The following is a 16,910-nucleotide window of genomic DNA, read 5'->3' on the forward strand; positions in this document are numbered from 1 at the left end:
TACAACTCAAAAACCAACATTAAAATATATAGTAGATTTTTTTAACATTATGTTGTAAATTTGTAATTATTATCATATGTATAATGTATAGGAATATAATTACTGATTAATTATATAACTGCATTTAGTGTATGATGTAGAAATTACATTTTTAAACAATGAGTTTATTATTATGGTAATAATATTATTATTATTATTATTATAAGTAGAAAACGCAATAATAAGTATGACAAATTTTGTTCCTTCTATTTCAAACACTACTACATAAAAGAAAATAATTTGTCTATCTTAAACGCCTTAAAATAATTTAATGATTTTTTTTTTGTATATTTTAGTTTCAAAATAATTCTTTGAATGATCTTTTACTAAACATGTAATACGTAATGAAATATTTTTTCTTTTAATCTTACCAAACTGGGCATCTATTGGAAACACTATAATAGAAAACAAAAACAAAAAAGTATTAGCTTCATGAACTCGATAAAATTAAAACGAATTACAAAAAAAAAAAATGATGAAACATTTGATTGCTCTAGTAATTGTTAAAATTACGCGTCTGCAGAAAAGTTTTGAATAAATTATAATATAAGATACTTTATAATAAAAAAATTCATATGTGTCGAGTGCACTTTTAAAATAATGAATTCCAAACAAAAAATAGTATAATATATTGTTATAAAAAAAAGAGTACTATAGAGTCTAACGAAAAACACATGGAACGTAATTACTTGGTATGCTCTATCTCATAGATACATACACAGAAGCAAACTTTTATATTCTCTAACATTATATTTATTAACTCAATGTATACATATTCAAACTTACTGTGAGGAGGTCCTTGTAGAGATAGCGATGACAACGGTCCAAAAGGAGGAAACAACGAGTTCTCAAAGTGCGGATCCTATAAAAAAAAATATATATGTACTGTTTATCCAATTTAATTTCGTTTATGGTAATATTATGGTAGACAAAGTAAATTTTTACCAATGTATATTATGTATATAACTTAAAAGCTCATTAATGTATTTAATTTGAATACGTAAATGAAACTGACCATTTAAATTTTGTTTATGAATTAAAGTTATGCATGTTTGTTTTTTATAAATTAAAGTCATATATGTTAACAGTGTAATGACTATTATAAATACTATTCAAAATATTTCACAAAAAAAAAAAACGATGCTTTTAGACTAAAATCTTTGCCGTATCTACGTTTTAGTTACTGTCAACTGCCAAGGGATTAATAATATTTTTTTTATATTCTATGTATATTAAAATTTTAAAGCAACCAAAAATATCATTGTTACTTTGGTTGACATTAATAATATTTCCAAGGACTTTAATTTCCAAAATAAACTAAGCAGTAACGACGAGTCCCCGTGGTAAAGAGGGGTGAAAAAATAAATAAAAATACGTAAAACAAAATATAAGTAGCAAAGACGTGAACTTACGTGTGGATTAAGTGGTATGCTCATGGGATCCGGTCCGTAATAAGGGAAATCCGGATGCCTCTGATGTTGTTGTTGGTGGTTGAGATGATGATGGTGGTGATGGTGGTGGTTCTTTTTGTTACTCGACTGGTTATTATTATTGTTATTGTTGTTTACGTTTGGGTTATTGCCACTGTTGGCAGTCAACTCTACCGGCAGACTTTGTCCCAAGTCTCCAATCATTTCTGATTCTTCTACTTCAACCTTCATTTGTTTCTAAAAGAAAAAAAACATCTCGTTATAAAACTAAAAGTACAAAAAATAAATACTGCCAATTATGACGTGTTTTATTAAATAAAATGTAAATGTGTAAAAAAAGAAATATAATTTAGTTAACACAATAAATTGTAAAAATAATCGCAATAACTATTTTTATTAATTACTATTTTATTATTTTTAATGTACAATCATGATATTTGAATAACTAAATAAAAAAATATCAATTAATTTTATAATATAATAATATATATAAATACCGTCTATTTAAATTTATAAGATATTATGTTTGAAAACTCACTGTCGACGGTGACGGTGTCCTATCCGGCCTTTTATTGTTACAACTTAAATTTGTCGGCATGTTTTCGTTATTGACATTTTCATTGTTTGGTGATTTTTTCATCGACAAATTTTCGGCGACATTGTTACTGAAGTTTGACGGAGAAGGTGCTTTGCTCAAATCTTGTGGACCAATCGCTTCGCCTGATCTTCGCCTGGGTCTAGCCTAAATATGCACATAATAATTTTGTTATAAGCGATTTATTTTAAGGTAAAGCATGCAGTAGTATGCTCAATGTTGTCTGTTGACAACTAGGTAAACGTGATATTATTAAAAACGTCTCTCTTTATTCAAATAGCAACGTTCGATCGGCTGGTAACGTAGAGAAAAGATAAAGCAACGAACATTATAGTCATAGGTAATCATTATTATAATATCAAATCTGAAATATGACTTACCTGTTTCCTGCGAGGCGTCGGCGACGGGCAATTCCTGTCGTTGAACGTGATGGGCGGCATGTGCTGTATTTGTGGCAGACGGATGTGCGAAGGATCGTACGGATTGGCTGCAGCTGCGGCCGCAGCGGCCGCGGCGGCTTGGAAGAACATCCTGGTGGTCGGCGACATGCGGCCAGCGGATCCGTCGCGGTGGTGTGGTGGCGGTGGCGGCGGGAGCGCGAGCGCGTGGTGCGGCGGCGGAGGCTGTGACTTGTTGCGCGGACTCTGCGGCGAGTCGGCGGTCCGGTGCCTGTGGTGGTGATGGTGGTGATGGTGACCTTTGCCCGGTGAACTCTGTCCGTTCATCAGCTCGTGGCCGGCGGACGAGCCTGATTTGCCACCGGGACTGTGGCCCCGGCTGGAATGGTGATGGTGATGGTGATGATGACCGCTTGAGCCGTGATGATGAGACGACGGAAGCGGTGGCTGCTGTTGCTGTTGCGACGGTGGTGGTTGGACGTCCGTGGGCGTCGTCGACGACGAAGTGGGCGAATCGACAAACAACGGAATGCGCTCAGTGTGGGCCAGTCCGCGGATCTACAATCACAAGATACAGTGAAAGCGATTAGCAAATGCGATCTACGACCCACCCGTCGGCAGAGGCCTCATCGCTCGTGCCCCATCAGCGAACATAAGTTACAGTCGTTTACAATATCGTTCGAGTTGACATGGTCGATGTTATATGATGGGTCGTACTGTTGTGGCTCTACCCATTTATAAAAGTTGGCAATCGACCAATTTTTTTCTTAATAATATTTTTTATCTATTCTACCAATGACAAAGGTTATTACGGAATTCAATTTTTGAAATAAGTACAATTTTTAGTGGACACCTTTCACTATGTATTTATTTTTTTAACGTTTATATTTGTCTAAAGAAAGAAGATTCTCGAAGTGTAACTTCAAGGTGTATAATAACCAGTTTAACACAATACAATGGCTGAAGTGTATGTATATTTAGTATGTATACTCCTAAAGGAGTAATGACTATTGATTATTATATAGTGTATTTTATTTATTTAACCATAGTTAAAATATGACATGATGATAAATGAAATCTATTGAATCATAGTTTGTATCTACTTTTAATTCAAAACTTCTTGAACTTATTTTATTTTGGATAAAATCTTACAAACATCAAAACCCTGTATCCGTCAAATGTCTACAAAACAATAAAACTCAATCATAGTTAAACATATTATAACTTATTACTTATTAAATCCTTAAACTTTTTGGTAGATATTAATGAATTTTCTAAAAAAAAAACATTTTATTGTGTTAATCAATTTTTTGTATTACTTTAATAATATTATTAACGTTATAAATTAATGCGTTGTAAATTTATAGTTGTTCAACCGCAAACTAAAATTAAACTTATACACATACCGCGGGATCGATACATTATATCTTAATTTATAATCCTCTTAAGGTTTAGTTCGAATGAAATGTTATGTTAGTGAAAAAATATGGTCATCGATACCGTGAGGAGTTAACGTCCGAGAATTTGTCATCGTATATACAATATTTAGGTCTTCCCGGATCCCGAATGGCACTAATAATAATATAATGTTTACGTACTTGTAGCGTTTCAGCAGCCTGTAGCAACAACGGCAACTGTTCTTGGCCAACGTTAATCTCCCCTTTGTACATGAAATGTATGATAGCTCTCATCTCCCAGTCGGGAAGGTCCTTAAGCACGATCACGGGATGTTTGCACGGGGTTTCAGAGAATAGCCTTTGAAAATATGGACTAGAAAAACATACGATATAATTAAAAAATATAAAATTAAATTCCCGAGATAAAAGTTGAGTATAATTTCGGGTAGGTACCTGCAAGCGGATAAGACGACTTTGTGGGCTTTAAACTGAGTCTTTTCACAAACCAGCGTGACGTCCACGAGAGTTTCGTTTTGCAGGAGTACTTCGATGGCATCCATCATGTGGACCAGGTGATTGTTCCACCGAAGGCTGTACTGCGGCGTGTCCATATCCGTTATCAACTGTAGGGAGGAAAAAAATAAAATATTGTTAGAAAACAAATTGTAATAGCCAAGATTTCATTTTCGTTTGATTGGACTTCATTAAAGTAATAATATTTGCTTTTCCGACCAAAAGGTATATATTAAGATTATATATTAAAACTAATATAAATTATTTCGGTATATTAGAAAACATAAGTTGAAAAAAAATTGTAATTAAGTTAAAAATATTTTATTTTTAATAAAATCACAACGTTTCATCATATTAAGTTCAAAATAACAATTTTAGATTATTTATTGTTAATGACACTGGCATGGTTGATTAAAATAGAATGCATGCAATATGAAAATATGTTGTCTTTGAAACGGCAAAAACCAAAATGAATAGGTATGGTAAAAAGGAAATAGTGTCATTTACATTAGAAAAGGGGGCCTAAACTGTATAATGACAAAGTATGACTCGAAAGGGCGAAAAGTACATTAAAAATGACGCCGTCGTAAATTTTATGACCTAAGTCTTTTTAAGAAAAAAAAACTTTATGTGAATAGTTTGTAATGACGGTAAACTCGACATTAAAAACACGATAAATCAGATTTCTTTATTTTAGAACAATAATAAATAAAACTTAAATGGCTGTCATTCGTTTTAACACAATTCACAATTTTTAAGTCCTGTGTCAAATGAAAAATGTATAGATATTATAATACATAGTTTGTTTTTTTTGGTCTTTCGTGCACAAGTGTCAAGTAATTCTATTGACTAAAAATCGAATTTAGTTAAAATATTGAACGTGCAGAGGTGTATTATATAAATAATTTATCTAGGAAAGTAGGTATCTTATATAAAATATAAGGAATTAGAAAATCTTACATACATTAATATGAATATAATTTAAGACATTTCAGTAAGCTACAGAATTTTTTTTAACATAATATCATTACTTTAAAATAACATCACGACATATTATTATACCTATATGATTGAAATCAGATGAATATATAATGACCTAAAGGCCAATTTTTATCAAATCTATGACATAAAATAGTTTTGGTTTGGTTAATATTTCAAGTACGACTATATAATTTTGTTGTATGTAGAAATAACTGGCAACGAAAAATATCAAGGTAAGTAACGGTATTAACTCATAGAATTCACTGAAATAAACATTTTTAATATGACAATATGACGACAAACCGTAATTTTACTAAACTATGTGGCGCTGCGGCAATATTCTCGTTTACGCGGCAGTTACGTTCGTAACATGTGTAAAATTATTATAAAATTATAAATCAATTGTTATAATATCAAGGTGTAATAGCTGTTCCACAAAGCGCAATATATTATTATACTTAATCAAGCAAATGTAAAGTAAATTAAAGTGACATTTAAATGAAATTTTAACAGTTAGTCATTTTCCCTGGCGACGAGTGTTTTAGTCAATTCAAAACGTATGGTAATAGTTATTCTTATTCGTAGGCGTATTATTACTAAGAACCAACCGATCGTAATACATATATAATATTACGTAACAATCATATTATTTCGAATATTTCCCTATTACACAACATATAGTTTCACTGGAAACGAGAGTAATAATAGCCAATATATAATACGTAATATCATATTATAATAACGTACTCACAAGACGGACAGGTATAAATACTACTAATTATATAAAATCCCCACGTGAAGACAAATGACAATATAATATATGCGAGATTATATTTTTCATATGTAATTATTATTATTATTATTGTTATTGGACGCTCGCTGAGGAGTGAATAAAATATCGTGTACACACTGTACAATGAAACCCTTCGATACAATAATACAATAATATGATATTGGACACTCGTGTGCAATACAAATCTGTCGGTGAGCTAGTGTTTTCCAATAATATGAAGTTTACGTTATTGGGAGGTGTCCGTAATTAGATGAGATTTCTCGTGATACACGTAGCACACTGTTCCTTTAAAACGTACACAATATCAGACCCCGTTTCATGAATTCTTCAAATCTTCCATTGTATTGTCACAATAATTTCGTCGCGTGTAAAAAGAAAAATACAACCGCTCACCCGTCTCACCGGCGACAATGTTTACGTACATATTGTTATAACTTATAATATATGCAATATTCATACACTATATTATGTCTATATATTACATAATAATACATGCCATGCCGATATCATGGCATCACGGTAATGCGAATTCCACACTACAATATATTATTATTATTATTATTATATAGTGCGTAATATGCACTCATGCGATAACGATGTACATATAATATTATAAAGTGCAACCGATATAAGGTGTGCATATTATTATTATTAAAAAATGCACACGAGTGGTCTGCAATGCGAAGAGTGCGAGAAAAAACGAGAAATATTACTAAAATATTATATTATATACGGACCTATCTCGGTACAGGTGTGTAGCAGTAGTCGATATATTATTATGGATGTTCACTTCACGTGGTAGTGTTGTGAACTTTGATCATTCGGGTTTTCCGAATGCGGATGACGGGGAAGAACAGATGTATTCAACAATAGAAGGTAGTCGTTAAATACTGATTTTAATATTGTTTTCATTATTAATATGTACCTATTAAAATCTCCATTCGTAACAGAGGTGTGTGATGAAACGCGATTCCCCCTCCCCTCTATAATTGTTGTCACGCAAAATGTTACAGACCTTGCCGTAGGTGCATACTGCATACTATTATTACTCAACTGCATATTATACGTTAGGCATTAGATATGTTATAGTATGTGCGAACGATTAGTGATCAATGATCGTACAGCCACTATATGCATTACGTTTGTCTTCTAGCGTCCGTAATGCATGCAATTGATTTACATATTATACGAACGAGTGCAGTCGGTTTGGTCGATACAAATAACCCGTCGACCAGTGTAAATAAATATAAAACAGGTACAGTAGCCACCTAGCACAGGTATTATATATTTTATTTTCCGCCACGCGTCCGACGATGACGACAATAAGTCGACAGATTAAGACGTCTGAGTAAAAAACAATTTCATTCTTTTCCAACGATTAGTGCGCCCCCTTCGCCCATATCACGTATGCATAGGATATAACGTTTCATAGAAAAAACATATCGATAACCGCATGTCGACGGGAGGAGGGATGGCGGTTAGACGCTTACTTTTAATCGCAGTAACGTGCCTGTGTAGTACTTTACATACAGTGTAATATTAATTAATAATTAATTAATAATTAATATTACGACCGCGGTTTAATTTGTGCGCATTAACATTGTATTCTACAAAAACGTGTAAGTGCATTGAATACGATTGATACGAACAAACGTAAAGGTGACGTTTGATATTTAGGTAGGTATACGGACAATGACGAAAACTCGACATATCCCACACAGCGGTTTTAGATGTAATCATTTTTTTAGTTACCTACCTACCTACTATAGTTTTTTTTATAAAATGTACTATACTTTATATAATATTCGAGAATCGTATGTTTTTATCGGAATTCAATATAAACGCGAATTACAAACCATATTACATTATATAGGCTTGTAGGTTTTTATAACAGTAACGTAACGCGATACCTGTTGTTGAGCTTAAATAAAATAAAAATAAAGCAATTCAACACAATATAATAATAATACACACACACACACAGTAAATATGGAACATTTCATCTGATTTATTAATATACGTATCTGTCTCAAACATGTTTTACATAATACATCATGTTATAAAATATAACGATAATAATAAACATATAAACAAGCTTTTACTGTAGTCAGTAACCAAACAATTTCATACGCCAAATTGCAAAAAACACAAATCATAACCTTGTGTTAAGACAATGTTTAATCCTCAGGAAAAAAACTGGAAAATTGTTGAGAATTTTATACATTTTTATTTTAGGTAGTTCTAGTTTGTCTATATATTATGTAGAATATTGGTTATAAAATTATAATAACATAATCATAACTTAGTGAATATAAATATAAATTGTGGACTGTGGTCAATGGTTATAGCGTTTGGACACAGCAATGCACTTGAATGGTACTGTGGTCAAGCTCCGTCCGTCGTTGTTAGCTCTCGGATGGGTGACCACTCGGGTTTTAGCGACGAAACCATATCCCACATATACGAATACGTGTTATAAAAACCTACTGTTCCATACCCCAACTATCGTAACAAAAATCTCATAGCCAATAGCCATAGTTTCTAAAGTTGAATTGAAAAAAAAAATATTAATTATTAGCTTCATCCCCAACAACCAGAAATTATGACAATGATTGTTCTTTAATAAATATAAAATGCAAATATAAATTAATATTATATATTACATGAAATATTTTATTGCAAGGTAACGATATTTATTATACGGACCATAATACATTGTTGTCAATAATGAATTATGATTTATTTGGTATCTCCAATTATTATTCTAATTTATTATGTACAATACAAGTAATAACTACCTATACATTGAAAATTGATAGAAGTACTATCTCAAACATGATTAATTTACTTTATATAACTGTGTAGTGGGTTGGTAGAATATTATATACTTACTACAATTTATTGTAAGTTATAATTATTTACAAATAATAAAATATGTTTTTGACAAAGAAAAATTATTATTATAAAATATTACTTGTAGGATTTACTATTGATTTGTATAATAAATAATATATAATTTAAATTAATTTACACTGCAATATAATAAAAAATACAAGTTTTTTTTTAAAGTACGATTTTAAGATTAGTACACGTGCAATAAAAATATATTGAGGTATTTCTTGTTGTTACATGTTTTGTATTGTTAATTAATTAATTTTTTTTTGAAAATTTAATATTATGATTTCAATCATAATTATTATAGTTAAGTCTTCATCGTAATATTATCAGTTTACTCCTTCTAGTTTTAAAGAGCGGTCGGTAATAAATTAAGCCACATTTCATTCACCTATACCTAAAGAGTAAAGACTAAATATTTAATGTTTGCCTCTGTAGTGTTAGGGCTACTAACAAATTAATAGAAAGACACGATTTTAAACGTGTTCCATTTACTTTCATATATTATTAAGCTTTAAACTAGACAGTTTTTTTTAATAGAGATGTAAGTTCCATCAATTGTATTGTATGTAATTTTGTTTTATTACGCTACAGCTTTAAACTGTTCGTGTTTTTTAAACTAGATTTTTATACTTAAGATTTATTTTTTTATAAATTCTTTTATTTTATAAAAATATATCTTAAGAAAATATTATTTAAAATAAAATACAATTAAATCAAATTCAAATAGTTTTCAACACATAATAATTATTTTAATGTAATTAAGTAAATTAAGGTAATGTGGGTAAAAATGTATTATATTGCATATAAATATATATAATATAAAAAAATAGTCTAATACCACTTAAACAGACAAAAGAAAAAAATGGATCTGAAGTTGTATTTTGGCTTATAACTAACTGTTGATAAAGTTTAGTGGCCCAATTGAGGAGTCAGTGTTTCATAAATTAAATTAAATTATTCTACGTAATTGAATACAAAAAACTCATTCAAATCACTAGGCTCACGTTTTAGTTTATGTTATTATATTATATACATTTATTATAACTTATAGATTATAAAGTAATTAATGAAACATTTTAATAATACTAAATTATTGACATTAAAGTATTATATACCTATACACATATAAATACGGATTGTATATGCAATTTGGACGGTATAACTCAGATTTTATATGAAAAAATTATCTAATTAATAAATAAATTTCTTTCATGAAAGTTTAAAGTTTAAACATTTTATTTAAAAGTCATTATTAATATAGATTAATCGTAAAAACTTATATGCATTTTTATCGAGGACAAGCTATAATTTGCAACTAATAATTTACTTCAAGACACATATTCAATGCCAACTGATTATAAGTGTGTACCTATAAAATATATACTTATGTATATATGTATGTTTGCAGAATACTATACACCGATTCTCCATGAGACATTATAATATGACTTACAGTCTACCGACAACAGTATACCAAGTGTTCATACGATTTCCCTTTTTTTGCCGTGAAAATCATTTCCAAGGTTTCTATTATCTTTATAGTAATACATGAATTTGTAAAACACAAAAGTGGATAACTACAATGTATTCACACTCATAAAATAAAAACTATATCTATATACTAGCTACTATAAAATTATAATTATTAATCGCTAAATTATATCATTATAATAATATGTCAAATGGATTTTTAAAATTTGAATGTAATATAGTATTTAGATAAATATTTATTCCATTTTGGTTTTTATTTTACATTATGAACTTATAAATTCAAAATATTTTACCAGGCATGTGTAATTAGACAAGTGCATACACTTAATATAATATAATAATAAACATAATTTATTTAGAGTTTGGTTGTACTGCAAGTGGACAGTTTCCATTTTTGTTTGAAGGCGGGAGCCCCAAGTTTATATTATTTGGGCAATATTTTAAGAATAGTTGTTTAGAACATAAATGTTGTTCTTGATTCTTCTACATCAACTATTGAATAAGTTTATTTTCAGTAAACCAGTATATTTATACGTGTTTAACAATTTAATTTAATTTTTTTTTAGTGTGAAACACTGTTTTATCGCAGTTTAACATTATTAAGTATATCAAACTAAACTATTTGCTCTAAAACGATTCATCGCTTAAGCATTAATTCGTTTTGTTTCCCGTGGAAATAATGTCTAATTACTAACGAGTCACCAAAAAATACAAAAAACAAAACAAAAATAAGACGGGAAAAAAAACAAATATACCCGAGCGTTCAGTGTTGCGGAAAATCCAATGAAACATATTAGGCGAACGTAATAAATATTGTACTGCGAGAAGTTTCACGAACCACTGGTTGGTTTTGTACTCGGTTAGTTTGGAAAAGCGAGTATCATTGGAATATAAATTAAAGAGCTTATGCACACTTCATTGCAGAATATATCTATACCCTGTCGCAGTTACTTAGGCATTTTTTAATGTAAAAATGGTACATGCCAAAATACCACGGAAAATATATTATAATAGTATGTTATACAAATTTATGTTACAATATTGTTAAACGATACACGGTGGTTTGCTATAAATAAAATATTATATTGTTTTATGCGCGTACACTATGCTATCATTCAATTTGAAAATCGGATTTCATTCATCGACTCTTATAACCGATATTCAGTAGATCCGACGTATTTCCGAATTTTAATATACATTTTTTTTACTCCAAGTCTTTTCGAATTCTTCTCGAAGCGCCGAGCCCTCAAACCGGTGATATGACCATCGCGTCCATTATATTTATATGCATCATTATTACGCGGTATATACATCATTATTACATACTCTGTACGTACGTCGCACACTAGTATAATAATATTTATAATACCGTAGCATTATATTATCACACTATAAAAATATTATTACAATACATTACGTTATATTAGAGTAGATATGATGGCAAAGAATGGTGATAATATGTGGGTAAACAAGCGATCTAGAAACATTACAAACTGCAGTTACGTATACCAAGACGCCGTGAAGGGGTCTACAATATTTTTGCACACGATTATCTATTATTATAATATGTTTGAAAACAATTGTATTTTTCTAATCTGAATATAAACAAATAATTGTATTATAACATATATATGTCTGTTTAATTTTAAGGCTATTCATCAAGGCGTTTTTCAAAAATAAACCAAACAAACGGGATTAAAACCACTAAATAGTAAGTGTATAAAGTGCGGTTCAACCTGAATATTATAGTTATTTTTTTACATTTTACAGGAAATCGAATTTCTTATTCAATTTGATGTGAAATTGTTACGGCGAATTAGAGTTGTTAGAATTTTCAACTACCTGTTGCGTAATTTATTTACATCTATGTATTAATTTTTATTTAATCGTGCTATTGAAAATATATTATTTTGAACCCTGCCATACAGTAAATAATTGACTTTTGGAAAAAAAAATCTCAGTTCACATTATATCTATAGTGTCTTTAGCCTAAAAGTTTTAGTCAAATAATGGCTGTGAATCAAATTTTTGGTAATTTATAAATTAATTTTGATATACCAAATAATTTTATTGGTAAATTTATCAAATTTAATATATGGTAAAATTGTTACATTTTTATAAAAAATTGATTTATAGTGTAAAAGTTTTTATTACGATATTATGTAAAAAAAGGCAATAAAAGTATAAAATGATTAATTTTTTTTTTTTTTTTTAATTTACCTATTATTGGTAATAATGTACACGGTAAATTTACGAGACTCGCATCACACTATACAAATGCATCGCGCAACCCGATAATTCTGCTATCTGCATATACCGTATACCATATCAATCCGCATACCGACCGTAACCGCAATATTATGTATATATGCGTTTACCGGCTACTTACCTGGTCGGAGGTGTCCGCCACGTTGGTCACCGGCAAAGCGGCCCAACCACGGAGGAGGTCGAAAACCTGTTGCGTGGTCGGAAATACGACTTTATAGTTACGGGACGAACTGTGCAGGTGTACTACACGTACTGAAGACTACTGCCGTTAGTTGTTTTGGTTGTTTTTGTTGAGCACGTGACACGAGTTGATGATGGTGGAATATACTAAATAGTAAATACATACGAAATCGAAAAGTCGTATTTAGGGAAGGTAGTAACTGCATCTAAAGAGGCTTATATATGGGTGGCTATATATATATTTTTTAATTTCATTATTTTAATTCTCTCACAACTTTTTTTACTTATTTTTATATACTTATTTTTATTTTTTATATATTGTAACTTGTATCTAACCGTAATTTATAATATCAGTATGAATGCCATCATATAGTTGTAATAAACATTAAAAATTATTTAAACCACCCTTAACTATAATAATATAATTAAAAAAGTTACAATCCAGGAATAGAATCAAAGTTCATTTTATAATGAAAATTATTTTTTAAGACATTTTTTCATATATATACAATTATGTATTTTCTTTATCCTGAGCGATAAATTTCTAAATACGGCCCATGGACATTTGCGTCGAATGACAGTCACGTCATCGCCACACTTGCGTGCAAGAAGGCGTCGCGTTCATTTTTGATTTCAGTTTTTTTCCGATTCTGGTCACATTTCACCACCTCCGCCGTGATTTTACCAAAAGTTCGTCTATATGTATATATATATATACACGATATATATGGATATCGATGTGGTGAACGTACGAAGGGGAGCTGGTGGCGTTAGGATAATAATATCTGGTCGCACTAATGAAAGCTATTAAAATGCGAGCGAGCTCTTTTTCGTTTTCTCTTTTACTCGTACTTATTTCGGTTTACCACCCGCCCTCCTACCCAGCACTTACGGCTCTTCGACTCACCTCGCCCAGAGCCCGCCACGCCGCACCCCCGCCCAATTTTTTCCTCGTATATTCCCGAGTAACACCCACCCATTCGACTGGCGGCGCGCGCGCACGTTCGGCCACATCCCCTCGATTCTCCGTTTTCTTTCATTTTTTCCTATTTTCCTTTTTTTGTCCCTACCTCGCCGCGCCCTTTTTCTTCTCGCGCTGAAGTACGAATCACATCTTCCCATATACTTCCCACCAAACAGTTCAACTTGCGCAAAACCAAGCGCCGATACCTGGACATTGTAATCGCAGTCGCTAATCACCATTTGATAACACGATTATATTATTACACGATTGTCGGATGGTCATCCACAATTAATTGATAGTCAATAATTTATATAGCAAGGTGTACCAGTGAGTTATTTAAAAGTCAACTGCCCGTTAAAATCCCGCCTATTAGGTCTCAGTTTTACTTCCCTTCCACTATCAGATCCTCGAAAAGTTTATAAAATACCGTTTATTGAGATTGAATGATAACGGACGATTGAAAGAATAGGACATCTGCTGAGATGACCTCAGTGGAAATTTCATGTACACGATCCACCGAGATCATCGCTACCATACGTGTTTTGAATGTTAATCGTCAACATGCAAGTTTGACATGGGCCAATGAGAAAATGTTCTAAAATCTAAAATGTGTGTCTTTAATGGTACATGTGCGATATTTCGTTGTCTGATATTACGGTACAACAATACATTTGAAGACAGTGCTAACAAAAATAAATATATAGTTCCATCGTAGCGATCTTGTGGATAATTTTGTTTTAGTTAGCATTGTGTTATTGGTTTAATACCTTTGAAATTTCGATTTATTTTAACATATATTCACAGTACGATGATTATTATATTATGATTCATATACCGCAAATGCACCTGAAGTATATGTTTTACCTTGGACACACATATATTATCATACACAGATAATTGATAATAATTAATAAAAATTAATTAATTTAAAATAGTTATTTGATTTATAAAAATTGATGGGTGTAGGATAGGTTGATAAGTGTTCTATACAATAGAAAGAAAGTAGTTGTCCGATTATTACATACGTTTGTCATATGTATTTCAGATTATTTCGTCGGAGACTTCACAACAAATTTACCATAGTAATATTTAATATTATGTTCGATCTATTCATCGCACACAATATTGTAGACAAATGTTGCATTCGTTTTAAAGTATGTCGTATTTGTATGATTACGTATTATACATAAATGAAAAAATAATGTGAATTCGGCAAATTCCCCCGGTAAGTCAAAATTACATTTTCAAGACGTAATATTTTTCATCAATATTAATGATAATAAATGATAATAATATAGTATACTATAAAGTATATTATGTATAATATTATTATTACATTATATTATACTAAATTATCACAATGTTTGATTACGATACATCAACGTAGACCAACAACTATACTATACAACTTTCTCATTAGTATTATTATAGGTGTATATCTTCTTAAATTCGATTTTGCACGCAGTAACTGATAATGACGGACATTTACGTTTCTTTTTTTATTATTCTTTAAGTTACATTATTTTTATTTGTATTTATCATTCAATTCATAACTACTATAGTAAAGCATTTCTAATAATTATATATTATTCCATTTAAATATTATGTATCTCCGCATTTGGGAATGTTGTTAATTATGCCAATTTTAGTATTGAAATACGGAGAATTTTAATCCCGGTAGAATTTTCTCGTTGAACTCTCTCAAAAATAGTCAATATAAAACAGAAAAACGTACATCTATTCTCAAAAAAAAACAGGGATTTCGTGTAAATATGTAAATTCATAATATTTTAAATAATATGTAAACATCTAAACAATATCATTACGTGTTTAAAACAGGTTTTAGAACAATGAGTAAGTGACGGTTAACCTTACTTAAAGTTTGATATTTTTTCTATTAATCAGTGACACGGAATATATTAAATATAATTAAACATATCATTTATCACATCAGATTTTTGACTTTTCAAAATATACTATGGTTAAATGTATCACACAAATATGAATTAGTATTTTTATTATAGTACTTTAAATTGATCAACGTGTTAATTAAATGTTTTAAATTATTTGAAATAAATCATGATCTACAAGTAATATTATAATAACGCCACGTACGGTTAACCAAACAACACGAACAACCGTTTAAATAAATATATTATAAATTTCATATTTAATTACTGTCTATATAGTTCTCTAATTAATGAATTTTAAAAAAAATCGGATGATATACATTTAAAAACAAATTAAATAGATTTTATTCACATATTTTGCGAAAAATAATAATTTTAATAAATTTTGAATGAACAACGATTTGTCGCTTTAAACAATTTCTAATGCAAATACATAAAAAAAAAACATGAAATATTAAAATAATACTTTTTTTCTATTAAAATATCAAATACAATACTATAGTAGCTTATAAATTGTAGAACTTAGATAAATTAAACATTGTGTTATTATTATTAAAGTCATAAGAACCAATAATAATGCGTATAAATTGTAATGTTGCATAGGTATTAGGTATACAAGTATATTATTATTGTATCGTATTACTTTATAGTATATGTTCTTACCTACATTATATTATGTACACAGAGCGTGGAGTTTATTTTGTCAGTTTGTCGATGTATCATATTTAAATTTTAAATCATATTTGATTTGTTTCAGTTATTAAAAACTGATGATATAATATTATAGGTATAGAATAACAGCCGATACCCTCAGTACCTGGATGAAATAATTTCCGGATGTAAATACTAAATTGTAAATTGTAATAAAAAAAATGGTATTTTATACACGCATCTCAAATGTGTATACCGCGGCAATAGCCTTTTTTTGGCGGGAAGTTCCCAGCGCTTTATTTTTACACTCACCCGCATGCACTATACTTATACGCCTATAAACGCTATAGTATTTATTACGCAGCATGGATATCGGTTTTTTTATTCGTGTTATTATTTTTT

At 30.1% G+C, this 16,910-nt stretch overlaps 1 protein-coding gene across 3 annotated transcripts in view; it reads right to left on the minus strand.

Annotated features, from left to right (window-relative positions):
* The window catches only part of LOC132928043 (transcription factor mef2A), a 58,208-nt gene that overhangs the window by 4,702 nt on the left and 36,596 nt on the right, over positions 1–16,910 (minus strand). For 2 of the 3 annotated variants that reach the window (XM_060992623.1, XM_060992609.1), the window contains exons 2-8: positions 4,313–4,482; positions 4,061–4,232; positions 2,445–3,020; positions 2,008–2,211; positions 1,452–1,706; positions 826–901; positions 411–434 (exon numbers count right to left, since the gene is read on the minus strand). In XM_060992623.1, the coding sequence (XP_060848606.1) occupies positions 411–434; positions 826–901; positions 1,452–1,706; positions 2,008–2,211; positions 2,445–3,020; positions 4,061–4,232; positions 4,313–4,470 (1,465 nt within the window). In that variant the 5' untranslated portion in view covers positions 4,471–4,482. The remainder of the gene's footprint in view (positions 1–410; positions 435–825; positions 902–1,451; positions 1,707–2,007; positions 2,212–2,444; positions 3,021–4,060; positions 4,233–4,312; positions 4,483–16,910) is intronic. The other variant, XM_060992616.1, reaches the window with a different exon arrangement.

Source organism: Rhopalosiphum padi, chromosome 1, assembly GCF_020882245.1.
Source record: "Rhopalosiphum padi isolate XX-2018 chromosome 1, ASM2088224v1, whole genome shotgun sequence".
Lineage (NCBI taxonomy): Eukaryota > Metazoa > Arthropoda > Insecta > Hemiptera > Aphididae > Rhopalosiphum > Rhopalosiphum padi.